Raw genomic sequence first — 16067 nt, 5'->3', positions numbered from 1 at the left:
AAGTCTTACCTGAGTGAAAGCAGAGTAATCATTTCTGCAGATTAAAGCAGTGTTGAAGCAATAAAAATTGCCTTACTTTTTGGAATCACACTAGTAATATAAAAATAATGTTTATTGTTCTTTACTTCATTGCAAAAGCTTGATATCGTGGCTATAAATAGAAAAATTACTGGAAGAACATGCATCAAACCGTACCTAACTTTGAAAAATTAAATTATTTTTTATTTTAATGCTTGTTTGGGTTTATAAATTACTCTTTCAGTGAGCATGCATTTTATTATTATCAGAACATACATACATTTTAGCAAATAATATGTGTTTGTTGTAGAAGATTTGAAAAGTTTAGAAACACTTAAAATAGATTAGCAGGAAGTCTCCCAAATTGCTGAATCCATTCTGTCCTTCAGTCCTAACTCCAGTAATTGAGCTCTGCTTGTTCTTCAGACCACCTTCTCCATATGTCTAGTTCCTTGTTTACCTAGGCCAGAGACCCTCTCTTGATAACATAACCAGTTCCCATCCTTTCACATCAGCTCGGATCCTAGTAGCTACACCCTATTATCTTACTGCCTACTCTAAGTACATGTGTGTATGTATGAAAGTACGTGTGTATATATATTTTCTCTTCCCTTTAATCCAACTCTTAAAGGTCAGTTACAGGCTTCCATTTCCCATCGCCCATGGCTAATTTGACTGTTTCCCCTTGTTTTCTTCTGCTTTGTTTTTATTCAGTGTCCAATATCCTATCTTTTGCCTTATTCCACAAAAACTCCACACTATGTCCTTATAATCTTGTTTGATCCGGTCTTACTTTGCTGCTAAAAATACACTCTTTCCCCCAGTATGCAGTATTCCCCTGAGACATGAGTCCCTTATCAGATGTATTTTTCATGCTTTCCTTAGCCATTCAGTTCCTCAGTTTCTAAAGTGACCATCATTCCATCTTAGGCTTTGTTGGAATAAGAAATGTTTTCATAAGCCATTTATTTTATTTTATTTTATTTTATTTATTTTTTAAACATCTTTATTGGAGTATAATTGTTTTACAATAGTGTGTTAGTTTCTGCTTTATAACAAACTGAATCAGCTATACATATACATATACCTGCATATCTCCTCCCTCTTGCGTCTCCCTCCCACCCTCCCTATCCCACCCCTCTAGGTGGTCACAAAGCACGGAGCTGATCTCCCTGTGCTATGTGGCTGCTTCCCACTAGCTATCTGTTTTACATTTGGTAGTATATATAAGTCCATTCCACTCTCTCACTTCGTCCCAGCTTACCCTTCCCCCTCCCCATGTCCTCAAGTCCATTCTCTACATCTGCGTCTTTATTTCTGTCCTGCTCCTAGGTTCTTCAGAACCATTTTTTTTTTTTAGATTCCATACATATGTATTAGCATACAGTATTTGTTTTTCTCTTTCTGACTTACTTCACTCTGTATGACAGACTCGAGTTCCATACACCTCACTACAAATAACTCAATTTCGTTTTCTTTTATGGCTGAGTAATATTCCATTGTATATATGTGCCACATCTTCTTTATCCATTCATCTGTCGATGGACACTTAGGTTGCTTCCATGTCCTGGCTAATGTAAATAAACCTGCAGTGAACATTGTGGTACATGAATCTTTTTGAATTATAGTTTTCTCAGGGTATATGCCCCATACTGGGATTGCTGGGTCATATGGTAGTTCTATTTTTAGTTCTTTAAGGAACCTCCATACTGTTCCCCATAGTGGCTGTATCAATTTACATTCCCACCAACAGTGCAAAAAGTTTCCCTTTTCTCCACAGCCTCTCCAGTATTTATTGTTTGTAGATTTTTTGATGATGGCCATTCTGACAGGTGTGAGGTGATACCTCATTGTGGTTTTGATTTGCATTTCTCTAATGATCATTGATGCTGAACATCCTTTCATGTGTTTGTTGGCAATCTGTATATCTTCTTTGGAGAAATGTCTGTTTAGGTCTTCTGCCCATTTTTGGATTGGGTTGTTTGTTTTTTGATATTGAGATGCATGAGCTGCTTGCATATTTTGGAGATTAATCCTTTTTCAGTTGCTTCATTTGCAAATATTTTCTTCCATGCTCAGGGTTGTCTTTTCATCTTGTTTATGGTTTCCTTTGCTGTGGAAAAGCTTTTAAGTTTCATTAGGTCCCATTTGTTTATTTTTGTTTTTATTTCCATTACTCTAAGAGGTGGGTCAAAAGGGATCTTGCTGTGATTTATGTCATAGAGTATTCTGCCTCTGTTTTCCTCTAAGAGTTTAAAAGTGTCTGGCCTTATATTTAGGTCTTTAATCCATTTTGAGTTGATTTTTGTGTATGGTGTTAGGGAGTGTTCTAATTTCATTCTTTTACATGCAGCTGTCCAGTTTTCCCAGCACCACTTATTGAAGAGGCTGTCTTTTGTACATTGTATATTCTTGCCTCCTTTACCAAAAATAAGGTGACCAAATGTGTGTGGGTTTATCTCTGGGCTTTCTATCCTATTGCATTGATCTATATTTCTGTTTCTGTGCCAGTACCATATTATCTTGATTACTGTAGCTTTGTAGTATAGTCCGAAGTCTGGGAGCCTGATTCCTCCAGCTCCATTTTCCTTTGTCAAGATTGCTTTGGCTGTTTGGGGCCTTTTGTGTTTCCATACAAATTGTGAAATTTTTGTTCTAGTTCTGTGAAAAATGCCATTGGTAGTTTGATAAGGATTGCATTGACTCTGTAGATTGCTTTGGGTAGTGTAGTCATTTTCACAATCTTGTTTCTTCCAATCCAAGAACACGGTATATCTCTTCATCTGTTTGTATCATCTTTAATTTCTTTCATCAGTGTCTTATAGTTTTCTGCATACAGGTCTTTTGTCTCCTTAGGTAGGTTTATTCCTAGGTATTTTATTCTTTTTGTTGCAATTGTAAATGGGAGTGTTTCCTTGATTTCTCTTTAGCCATTTATTTTAGAGTACTTTTCAAGCTTTGGTAAACATGTGCCCATATCCCCAAAACTCAAGAGTGAAAAAACTCATAATTATTTTTTTGAGACTGGGGATATGTACCCTGTAGTGAATTACCTAGTGTTTTTCTCCAGCTTTCACATGTTATGGTTTATTCTAATGCCCCATTCAATTGATTTTCAATGTGCTGTCTAGTAAATTTTCCATGTTTTTTCTTTTTGAAATTAGCTTCACTTGCTCTTTTCATGAAATGGACCATCCCTCTTTAACCAAACCAAACATTTCAATGAAACCTTCTCAGCTGTCTTTCACTTGCTTTCCTTCAGCCTATTTATTGTTTTTGTTTTTGTTTTTGTTTTGTGGTACGTGGGCCTCTCACTGTTGTGGCCTCTCCCGTTGCGGAGCACAGGCTCCGGACGTGCAGGCTCAGCGGCCACGGCTCATGGGCCCAGCCGCTCCGCGGCATGTGGGATCTTCCCGGACCAGGACACAAACCTGTGTCCCCTGCACCGGCAGGCGGACTCTCAACCACTGCACCACCAGGGAAGCCCTCCTTCAGCCTATTTAATTTTTTAGCAAGTGGTCCTTATATTTATCACTCCTACTATAGCCTAAGGATTTAGAGCACTGACTATATGTCACTTGAATTCAATAAAATGAAAATGGATATAGGGAATTACAGTGTGTTCATCATCAAATTTAAATTATACAGATGAATTCATGTTCAAAATCAACCGTTTGCCCAGCTTTGCTTTCAAAATTAATATGTATTTCTCACTTGCGTTCAGTAGCAGACTGTTCTCTTCCCACCCAGTGTTCCAGTGAGTTAGAATTGTTGTTTTCCCCTACTAAGACAACAAATTATGCAATCTCAAATATACCTAAAGTCCATTCTTATTTTTTTGGCTCAACCCAAAATTTTGTATTACACTCACACACACACCACATGTACACATTACACGGTCCTCCAGCCCCTCAGCTCAGCTAGAACATGAAACTGTCAATGGAGAGCTGATTGTAAATCTGTTATGCCGAGAATCATTCAAGTCACTTTGATGATATTGAATATCACTCTGCTAGGCAGTAAATGGGAAGCAAAGATGCATAATACATACTTCTAATTCTAAAAGAACTCTTAACAGTTCTTTTCAAGACAAGGCATCTTCATTAGGGAATGAAGCCAAGAGATTTATTGGCTTAGACTGTCTTTATTAAAAAGTGATGGATCCACTTGTTTTGTCGATACAAACCCTAACACAGGGGTCTTCTACTTGAGAACTTCCCATAGTTTGAACATACTGTTGCTCTGTAGACTCACTTGAAATATAAAGAGCTTTGACCAGCCCCTCATGGAGTAGCAAGGCTGCATCTTGCTGTTCAAAAGCTAGAAAATTTTTTTAGCAATGCTTAACTGCCTGGTAGGGAACCTCCTTCCACCATTAACAAACATATTCTGGGAAAATACATAATGAGGGGAATGTATTAATAAAGGGAAATATGCTGTTGCCGTACTATGGATTTGAAAAATAATGACAAGTTAGCCATTTCAGCACTGTGGGAAGACATTCTGAAATGAGATTTAAGGATGATTAATGCAAAATACAAGTGCTTCCTTTTTAGCATTGCTTATCAGCTGGACTCCTACAGGATTTATGTAAATAACCATTCATTATGCATCAGGTAGTTGTGGGAAGTTATTTGTATTTGTAACTTCAGAGAGTGCTAGTCTTTCTACCAGGACGTCACCTGCATAGTGGGATATGACAATCAAATGGACAGACACATCCAAACAAGTCTCCACTATCAACACTAGTACTTAGTATTTTCTTTTTTTTTTTTTTTTTTTTTTGCGGTACGCGGGCCTCTCACTGTTGTGGCCTCTCCCGTTGTGGAGCACAGGCTCCGGACGCGCAGGCTCAGCGGCCATGGCTCACGGGCCTAGCCGCTCTGCGGCATGTGGGATCTTCCCGGACCAGTGCACGAACCCATGTCCCCTGCATCGGCAGGCGGACTCTCAACCACTGCGCCACCAGGGAAAGCCCATACTTAGTATTTTCTTAGTGTTTGAAGTCTATGGACTATATTTGTTACCATCTCACTGTTTGATCTTCAACATAATATGGTAGGTAGGTAGTACAGGAAAGTGAGGATTAGAGAGTTTAAGTCTCTTCCTAGATCACAAGACTCTTAAGTAACAGACATTCATTAATTTCACACACAGAAAATGTGTTGTAACTTTACTATGCCCAAGGACAATGATAGGCACTGTTTAGGCACTAGAGAAATAGGGAAGAGAGCTCCTGCCTTCTGAAGCCCATTTCATATGTCACATGATGGGGCCTGTGCTCGTGAACTCAGGCCTCCTGGCTCCTCGTTCAGTGCTCACTCTACCAACAGCTTCCATGTGCTATTAAATATTATCTCCCTTTAAAATATAAAGCACCATGGGAGAGTGCCACATTTAACCTTTATCTACTACTAGGGCTTTCTTATCAATTCGTTGATGAGCTCCTTCCTAAGGAATAGGTGATGAAAGCAGTTCTCTGTGGAAAGGTCTATAGAAGAAGTGTACTTTGGGACTGGGGAGGGGTGTAGTGTTAGAGAGGGTATAGAATCAGGGAGATGAGGCCTGGGTAGAATATAAAAGAGGGGAGGGAGTGTTTCTAGAGGGTTAAAATCAGCATTGAGAATATTTTCCATTACTTCATACTTTTACCAAGAACCAGAAGAACCAATTTAGACCAAGGATAGTAATATAATTCCTTTTTTTTTTTTTTTTTTGAATTGATGTTTCCTGAACATCTATCTCAAGCCAGAGACTAGGTTAGGCTCTGAGGATTGATCCAGCAGTGAGCAGTGTGCTCATCATCCTTGCCCTCATGGAGTTCACAGGATAGAGGGACATAGTCATTATCAAGCAACAAGAGCTCTGTGCTTCCATGAAAGAAGCTTACACAGCAGGGAGCCCAGTCCAATATGAAGATTGGGGAGTTCTTTATGTTCAAAGAACTGAATTGGACCCTAGAACACTGAGCAAAGAATAAGTGTGCAGAGTTATTTTGATGACTGCCCTCACTTAAATCAATAATCAAGGGGTCCCCTCAAAATAGCGTTTTCAGGAAAAAGTTGTAAAATGGTTTTATGATGAAATTCTCTAGATCCACTGATGTGGCTCGTGTTGGTTACTTGTCTCATCTTCACAGAAAATACATGTCTTCAAGAAGACTTTGCAGGCACTGATCTACCCCATGTCCTCCACCACCCCACACAACTTTGAGGTCTGGACGGCTACGACACCTACCTACTGTTACGAGTGTGAAGGGCTCCTGTGGGGCATTGCCCGGCAAGGCATGAAGTGTTCAGAGTGCGGAGTGAAGTGCCACGAAAAGTGTCAGGACCTCCTGAACGCGGACTGTTTGCAGAGTGAGTATTCGGTTAGGTGAAGAGGCAGGTGTGCAGAGCTGGTCTCACCCTATGCATTTTCAGCTCCTGCTAATTCTCAACAAATCCTACTCACCCCCAGCCTATTCATTCACACAAAGATATACATACTGCCCGCCAAGTCATGTAAATGATTGTGTCTTCCTACACTGTTGACCTTGGCACTTTCAGATTCCTCAGAATAACTACCTGGAGTTCAGTGGCACTCGGACCAAGTAGAAAACTTCACAGTGACTTCCAATCTTTGTTCTCACTTTTATCTCATAATAGCCCCACGTGGTCAGTGGGAACATGTAAAGTCACATTCCTCAAACAGGGGTTAAGACACACCCCTGCGATGACAGCAACTGGAATTCTTTTCCAAACCTACTTGACACCTGACTTCTGCAGGCAAGAGCCGTGCTCTTTTGCTGTCCCTGTGCAGCCCTTAGAATTGGGAGGTCTTGCATTTGATGTCAAAGACAAATCTAACTTACCAGATAGGTGACCCTGGGCAAGGTTTTCTAACTTTTCAGGGCTTCATTTTCTTCCACCAAATAAATAGGAATAATAAAATGTACCTCAGTGGGTTATTTTGAAAATTAAATGAAATAGTTGCTGCTAAGAGTCTGGCACATAGTAGATGCTCAATGAATATTAATCGCCTCTCCATTCTTTTACATTTCTGAATAGGTACATGTCACTTTGACTTTCATGACAGGTTATCTTAAATTTTCCATTTCCAAAAGAAAATCCTTTATACTGGTACTTTAGATTAGGTCCTGAAATGCCAAAACATCATACTCTAAAATACATATTATTGGCTTTTCACTGCTGGATTTGTCTGCTGACCTTATATATAACTAAAAAAGCACTGCTGAATAAATCTATTTAAACATGGATTTTCATTTTCAAATGATTTTTTTTTACATCTAAATATTGTCCCCTTTGTTCATTCTTTATAGGAATGCAGTCATTGTAAGGTACATAGGTTGCATGAAATTGAGGGAGGACAGAGGAAAATGTCAAAATAAAGATTAAATCAGAAATGCTGGCACAGCTGGCTCTTGCAGTAACAGTCACACATATTGTACACTTTCCTCTACCTGATCAGTATTCTCCCTACACAGTCAGGTCAGCCTAAGACTGTTAATGGTAATGAATGTGTTTTTTGAAACAAAATAGTGCCCCTTCTTTGAAAAATAAAAGGCATATTTAGGAATGAGTGCTTAGAAGAAGGCGGATTGACTCAGTATTACTCAGCCAATTTACTTGCAAAATCTCATAATACAATTAAAATTCAGTCTACCTGTTTAAAAACTGAATTGTGAACAGGCATCTTAAGAAACAGTCACATTAGGGCAGTTGACATTTTGAGAAAACAGATAGGAAAAATATTGCCATCTAGAAACACGTGGCTTGAGTCCCTTAAAGAAAAAAAAATGATGCAGATAATACCTAAGAAATGAGTTCATTCTTCTTTAAGTCTTTCAGAGAAGAGAGATGCCACCCATTCATTAAACTTTAGAAACACTTTCATAGTCTATTTCCATTTCTTGGTATTATTTGGTGTTGGTTAAATACACTAGGCGAGCTTTGTGCTGACGTTATTCATTAAAATGCCCATGTAAATTGGAAGAATCAAAAACAGTGCAGACAAAATGAGGGTAGACATGTATGCCCCAGGAAAAGTATATTTTCCTGATCACCCCTCCTTATTTTTCCCTAAAACCCGTGTTCTCACCTTGAACGGAAAGAGGTGTTGCTAATAAATGAATTCAACTTCACCGCTTGCCACAATAACTATCAATAAAATTTAAAGTTGTCCCTACAAAATCAGTGACATTTCCTTAAGAAATTTCTCTTTTCATTGCTTTAAGCAAGAAATTTGCAATGTGACACATCGTGTGAAATACTTCCATGTGCGCCAAAATTGAAAGAAAAGAAGAGAATAAAAAATTAAGAGAAATCAGAGTTGGAAAATACAGCTAATACTGCAACTTGTAAGCACCAGGAAGTTCTTTGATTTCCTTCTCCAAATGGTCATTCAATTTCTCTTTGAGCATCTACAGAGAAAATTTAACACCTTGGCAGGAGGCTTAATTTATATTAGAAAATTCTAGCTTATAAAATAAAATTTGAACCAACTTTTGCCTTATAGCAAATTCTTTTCATTAAGCCAAATCTTACCTTTGGAGAAAATATTTAATAAATTGACTTCTATCATATATGATAGTTTTTCAAATACTTGAAGATAATAGTCTTCTTTAGGTTTCTAGAACCCTCATTATTTTGCTAATTTTCTGAAGAAATTGCAGTCTGTCGACGTGCATACACACATACACTCAGAATAAAACAAAAGGAAAAATAAGTCTACATTTGGGTCTGACTAATGACCTGTACAAAATAAAGGGTATTTAAAGTTACTTCAAATTAATTTGAGTTTGGTATTTCAGTCCCATCAAGTCTTGGGTCTGTGACTTACACACTTGCAGTCAAGGGAAATTAGACCAGGTGATAATATCCCACTCAGTGTTCTAGTACCTCCATGCAGGTGCAGAGATGCATGGAAATAGGTTCCGCAAACAGCCTCATCTCAGCTCCTGTCTAGTTGATTCTACCTGGTGGTTTCTACACTTGACTGCCTTCCTGGCCTGAGGCTAACAGCCATGTGAAGTGGAAGATAGGAGCAAAGGATAGCAGAGGAAAACATAGCAATGCTTGAGAGAAGAGCACTGATCTGTCATACCCCTCCCTGTTCCAGGCCAGTAGCGGTGGGTAGAGTTCACCTGTTTTTCTTGAATTAACTCATTTCTGTCCTATTATTTGGAAATACATTTACTCTTTTTTGGAAATGGCATTTGGTGATGGAAGAATTGAAACGCAGCTAATGGAGGAGCAGTTTCCGACCCTGAATGATATTCACGTAACCCATAAGGACCTTGCCAAAACAGTTATGGTGGCAGTTTTAAACTAGGAAAAAGTGAAAAAAAGTATATGTTGGCTGGGTTGAGGTTGTATGCAGAGTGAGACATATGTAAAAAGAGAGATCACATATAAAATATTTTCCTTGATTATCTTTTTACAGTAGAAAAGAGATAACTTCAAAATCAGAAAAATATGCAAATAACCATGGAGGCTAACCCAACTGGCTAGCACTTTCTTACACATCTCCAAAGAAGAAATCCCAGAGTCCCACTGAAAAAATATTCTGCCTAGTTTTACTTCCTAACTGGAAATTTCAAGTATCTGCATAAAGAGAGAAAGTATTTCATCAAGAGTTCAGGAAAGCAGCATCTTGTGAGATGTGCTGTTTTGTTCTGTGTTTCCCACTGACATTATGTTAAGCTTACGTGCGCTAATTATTAGCCATTGTGAATTCGTAACATTCACAAAATCTGGCTAGTGCACTCCTGGCTGCAAACTAGATACTGATTTTTTTTCATATTTGTGCTACCACATTTGCAACCACACTATCTTTTAAGACGGTCAGTTATTTGTATATGTTGAACAGCTATGGATGGGAGCATTATTCTGGGTTTTCAGATCTAGAAAGAAAGTAATCAGTGTTGTCCCTGGACTCAGACATGTTTTCTAAAACTTAACTCAGGTGACTAGATGTAATATGTTCGAAACTTTTGACATTCTACTCTGTCAACAGCAATTATACAAAGTATGTTTATGTTATGAATATACTTAGGAAGCTTAGAAATAGGATTTTGCGTGTCTACTGCTATAGGGTGGAGACCAGTCTTTGTTTCCCCATAATTTAGCACACATGTAAGCACAGCTAGCTGCATAATAAGTGTTGGGGAAGCAACAAATGAGGGCATGCGAACACAATTAGAAATAGCATGAAATGGTTTAAAGATCATCTTTCCATAGAACCGTAGATCATTAAGGGAGCCTTTGAGATCAGTAGATAGGAGAACCCGATCTACTGATTTTACTTAGTTCAGACAGTTCAGTATCTTGTCAAAAAGAATCAAATGGTAACATAGGTAGGGTTACAACTAAGGTCTCTGAACTCCCAGCCTAGTGATCTCTCCTAATTTATAAAGAAATATGCAAAGTGGACCCTAGGGGGAAAAATGGAAAGTTGTTAAATTTTATCTCCAGTGCTTTCCCCCCTCCCTGTCTTTTAGACATTCTGTGCTGCCCAGACCTTGACTTCCCCGCGCTCCCGATCATGACTCCTCAAGGCCTCCCTCCATGACCAACCCACCAAGCTCGGGGTATACCCTCAGTCCACCATCTCCAGTCACAACTCACTCACTACACTGACTTTTCAATACTAAAGAGGAAATGATTTGATAAGTTAATTTGGATAAAAGTGGAATCAATAGTTAAGTTAGCTTAGTACAATGGTCAGTTCCTTAACCCAAAGGAATAACCTTATAATGTAGCATTTTCAGGTTTTGGGATAGGGGACTCGGGGCACAAAAAGGGTGAGTATGCCTTACATAATGTCACAGACATATTCTATGTAACCTAAGCGAAGGCTACCTGTCTATCTATATACATTTTTTTCATACTCCTGAACTATTTGAGAAAGATCTGGCTTCTAATCCTGTCACTAGTAGAGTTTTTGAAAACCTCTCTGAGCACCATTTTCCATATATGTGAAATTAATAATACCTGTCAATGCCCTCCAGCTAAAGACCACCAGGAACACACCTATGGTTTTAAAAGTTCAGTTTATTCCCCATCACTTCATGGAGAATGCACACCAGGGTGAACCACAGGGCATCTCAGTAAGAGGGCATTAAAAAAGCAGAGGATTTCTCTTGATCAGGTTTGCCTTGAAGTGAGGACAATTCTGTGATTGTGTACATTAAAAAAAAAAATCTACGAGGAAAGCAGAGTGAGGCTAGCAGCTGTACTTAGTAAAGAAGCAGTAGTCACTCATATTAGGAGAGGGATGTTTGGTATTTTGTGGTTACACAGTGACCTGGTTTTCATCTGTGCTTAGAAAAAATTAGAGAGTGGCCTTGTTTGTCTTGCTTTAAGAGGGACCATGTGTGAGGATGGTGTCCTATGAGAGTCCTTATACCCAGCTGGAAAGCATTACTGCCTAGTGGTGAGCACCAGGCCAGCTTCCAACCACAGTGTGAACCAGATGTGTCAGCCGAATTCACAGGTGTCAGAGGCTATTTTAAAAAAAGAGAAAAAGAAAGAAATCCTAAGTTTAATTTTTTCTTTGTTATCTTTTTTTTCTTTCTTTCTTTCTTTCTTTTGAAAAGGATATGAAGAAATCTATGTAACTAACACTGGTGAGACCAAAAAGATCTTTCTTCTTCCAATCTCTCCCTTCCTTCTTTTTTCTTTGCATAGTAAAAATGTTTTTGAAGTTGCCCCCCCACTTTTTTTTACAATTAATTTGTTCCCTTAGAGCTTATAGGTAGTTCTGGACTCTGAAATGACTGGGAAACGTTGGGGAAGTGAGTATATAGATAACACTCATGAGATGGAGTTTTGACAAAGAATTGTGGGAGTGTATTCCTGATTTTGTGGGGGACGTTTGGCAGGCACGTTTCTAAACTTTTCCTAAAAGTTTGCAGTTACTAAAAATGGGATGATCGAATCTGGTGGGGTTGATATAGCGGAAGCAGAGGAGAGGAAAGGTTGCTTTTCTTTGTTTGGGGCTGTAGGCTTACTGACAGTGAAGTCACTTTATAGAAGGTGGCAGTTCCTCCAAAGGAGGCTCCCTGCCCACATTCCCCACCTACAGGGGTGGGAGATGATGCTCTGCTCGATCTGTGCTCCTCCGGTTACCCGCCTGTTAATCATCAGTCCTTTGTTGTTCGTGAGAAATCGTGTGGAGTGTGCTGCTTTGATCTTACAAGAAAAAGGAGGCGGCTGTCTTGAAGACGGGGGAGTCTGGGGCTGTTCCTTGAAAGATTGAAGGTATGTTAAAAGAGGAGGGTTAAGATTATCTTGGTTGTAAAGCAACTAAAGGGAAAGGGTAGCAAGCACCAACTACATGCCCACCTACATTATTTCATGGGAAAGAAAAACAGAAGTGTCAAAAGCAGGTCCACCTACATGGTTTTACTGGTAAAAAAAAAAAAAAAGAAAAGCAATAAAGTTTCTCATACTAGACACTCTTAGGGAGACACGTGCCTCAATATCAGACCCTGAGTGTGCTTTCCAGGTTTATTAACCACCTGCTACCTCTGGGTTCACCAGCCTCAAACACAGGTAGGATGTTAATAATAAATTATTATTATCATTATTGTTATTATTATCTTCTGCAGTCTCTTTGAACTCTGTTGTCTTTTATCTTCAAGCACTTCATTGACTCCCATCTAGTAAATAGCTATAAAGCATTTAGCCTGTGGCAGGCACTGAGCATGGCACTGTCCAGGGACAAGTTTTCAAGGAGTTGCTTCACAGGGCAAGTAATTATGAAGCTCAGAACCCTAAAATTCCTTGCTAATGTGAAATTCATTAACAAATGCTTATAACTTCACCTCTTGGACATTCTGAGATCCCTACACTTATTCAATTATTATTATTGAAACTATATGCATTATCTCATTTAATCCTTACAATGACCCTGTAAAGGAAGACACTACTATTATTTCCTTGTGTTTCTCAGATCAAGAAACTAAGGCTTACAGAGGAATTAACGAGCACAAGTTCAAATTGTTAGTAAGTGGCAAATCAGGATTCACACACAAGGCTGTGGTGTTCTATATCCAGAGCACCATGAGCACTATGCTCTCTTGCCTTATTTAAAAGTGATTGTCTTGGGCTTCCCTGCTGGCGCAGTGGTTGAGAGTCCGCCTGCCACCTGCCGATGCAGGGGACGCGGGTTCGTGCCCCGGTCCGAGAAGATCCCACATGCCTCAGAGCGGCTGGGCCCGTGAGCCATGGCCGCTGAGCCTGCGTGTCCGGAGCCTGTGCTCCGCAACGGGAGAGGCCACAACAGTGAGAGGCCCGCGTATCGCAAAAAATAAAAAAAGTGATCGTCTTGATTGATTTTTTTGCATTTATAATTGGATTTATGCCCTTGCTTTATGTTATTAAATTCATGAAGTATATATGCCAACCAAATTCTGCTTTATAATGGTGGGCACCCATTTGTTTTCTGAAAATCCCAAATCTGAAGCCAAGGACCAGGTGTATTTTGTCTCTTCATAAAATATATTCCACAACATGTTTACCATTTTAGATAGAATTCATTCTTGTTTCTTCCAGGATTTTGGCCTTGTGGTCACAGTGTGCAAGAAGTTTATAGCACATTAAATTAAACCCAGAGCCAATTAAATACTCAAATATATTGGCTTTTTTAGATTCCCCCAATAAACATTTTATCTTCTCTATTTATTGAGTGTATCCTATTTTCCAAGCGATGTGTTAGATACTTGGAATACACCTTTACTTGTGGTTGGCCTTGAAGAGTAGTGTGTGTGTGTGTGTGTGTGTGTGTGTTCAGATAGTTGTGTCAGTGTTGGTTGATAAATATTGAAGAATTCTGAGGCAGTTCCTTGAAATCAGCCATGCTAGGAGTATTTACACCACAGAAATCTGTTAATGCTATAAATCAAGTTTGGCTTTTGTTGTTCAGCTTTTTTCCATGGGGGAGGGGAGAAAAAGTGACCACTGAATTTAGAAAGCCTGCATTTCTGTTAAGGAAGAGATAAAATCATATGCTGAGAATGGAGAGTAATGGCGGTGGTAGGTGACTTGAAAAGAGTAGAAATGTTTTACAACAGCTGTTCAGAAAAATAGGAAAGAGAAGAGACTGAGACCACGGTGGAATCATACATTTGTTACATGCATATAGATAATTATTTGGAAGGAAAACTGAAATTGTAAGTTGCCATGTAAAAGTGGTGAAACTGTGACTTTTATATGCAATTTAGATGCTTTGGGTAATGAATAAAAATTAAAGAAAATGAAGGTTTCTAGTTAATTGGCTGTTCCATTAAATTAGGTGGAAGGGAGCTATGTGGGATAAGTCTGCCCCTGTCTAAGGTTGAAATCTCTTGCAGTTTTGTTGTGCATAATTGTATTAATCTGTAAATTAAGTGTTTTTATTTATTTTTAATTTTTTTTTTTATTTTTGGTTGCTTCAGGTCTTTGTCAACGTACACAGGCTTCCTCTAGTTGCAGCAAGCGGTGGGGGGGGGCTACTCTTCATTGTGGTGCGCGGGCTTCTCATTGCAGTGGCTTCTCAGGTTGTGGAGCACGGGCTCTAGGCACGCAGGCTTCAGTAGTTGTGGCGCACGGGCTTAGTTGCTCTGCAGCATGTGGGATCTTCCCGACCAGGGCTCGAACCCGTGACACCTGCATTGGCAGGCGGATTCTTAACCACTGCGCCACGAGGGAAGTCCCTAAGTGATTTTAAAAGTAACAAAGATGCATTCCATTTGGATAATGTATTACTCTTTTCTTTTTTTTTTTTTTTTTTATGATTCGGAGCCTGATTTTTTTTTTTTAACATCTTTAGTGGAGTATAATTGCTTTACAATGGTGTGTTAGTTTCTGCTTTATAACAAAGTGAATCAGCTATATGTACACATATATCCCCATATCCCCTCCCTCTTGAGCCTCCCTCCCACCCTCCCTATCCCATCCCTCTAGGGGGTCACAAAGCACCTAGCTGATCTCCCTGTGCTATGCAGCTGCTTCCTACTAGCTATTTTACATTTGGTAGTGTATATATGTCAATGCTACTCTCTCACTTCCTCCCAGCTTACCCTCTCCTACCCCTGTGTCCTCAAGTCCATTCTCTTTGTCTGCATTCTAGCAGCTTCATTGAAATACAGTAATATGTCACCAGAGATCAACAGTAAAGGAGATCAAAAGAGATATTACACAGTGAAAGCACTTGGTAAAGTACGTATTACTCTACCAAGTGCTTTCACTGTGTAATATCTCTTGATCTCCTTTATTGTTGATCTCTGGTTGACGTACTACCATTAGAGAAATAAGATGAGATATATAGGTTCAATAAATAACAGGGCAATGAAAAGTCATTGTAGATGAGTTACAAAAAATATAAATTTGTCTTGTATCCCTGAACTAAATAGATCTACTTTGAATCACTTTCTTCAGATCAAAAATATAAAAGTAGAACTTAAAAAAAGCTATATATCTTTTCTAGAAATAACAGTTAAAATGCTCAAACATAAGTCTCTATTAACTTGCTCTCCTAGATTGGCGATTTCACAATTTATGGGTCTGTATCTTGTCTGTACATATTGAGTAGATATTCTACTCCAACATCAAAAGCATTGGTGAATGATTTCAAAGCTAATTGTCAAGCTTTCTAGTTAATTCCTTAAAAGAATTCAAGCGGCAGTTTTTAAGTAGAGATTTGGTTTCTTAGGAAGAAAAATCTCTTGACATTCCAGCCTTGAATTTGGTACTTATTACTAGAATGAACATTTATCATGTGGATGGCAGTCAGCTGGCTCTTCCTGAATTTAGAAAAACAATCCAAAATACATTTAACTCTTGGGAACTTTAACACACTTTTCTAGAGCTTTGAGGGCATAATAGCCACAACAGTAATAGTTGTTTAGAAATCTGGGGGAAGTCAACATTTTTGAGCATTCTTAGAATGACCTTTACAAACCAAACTTTTGAGGCACTTTGAATCTTGTAAGGTGACTTTTTCAAGGCACTGCTGTTCTTTCTTTTTAATGAATATTCCAATACTTTGAAGTAAAATAGCCTTTT

The 16067-nt window shown here is 38.8% G+C and overlaps 1 protein-coding gene across 1 annotated transcript in view; it reads left to right on the top strand.

Moving 5' to 3' along the window:
* Positions 1-16067, top strand: part of UNC13C (unc-13 homolog C) — a 576706-nt gene that overhangs the window by 194559 nt on the left and 366080 nt on the right. Inside the window, exon 7 of the mRNA XM_060294236.1 lies at positions 6158-6377. Coding sequence (XP_060150219.1) covers positions 6158-6377 — 220 coding nt within the window. The remainder of the gene's footprint in view (positions 1-6157; positions 6378-16067) is intronic.

This window comes from Globicephala melas, chromosome 2, assembly GCF_963455315.2.
Source record: "Globicephala melas chromosome 2, mGloMel1.2, whole genome shotgun sequence".
Taxonomy (NCBI): Eukaryota; Metazoa; Chordata; class Mammalia; order Artiodactyla; family Delphinidae; genus Globicephala; species Globicephala melas.
The sequence above is the reverse complement of the archived record's forward strand: the minus strand, read 5'-3'. Positions and strand labels throughout refer to the sequence as shown.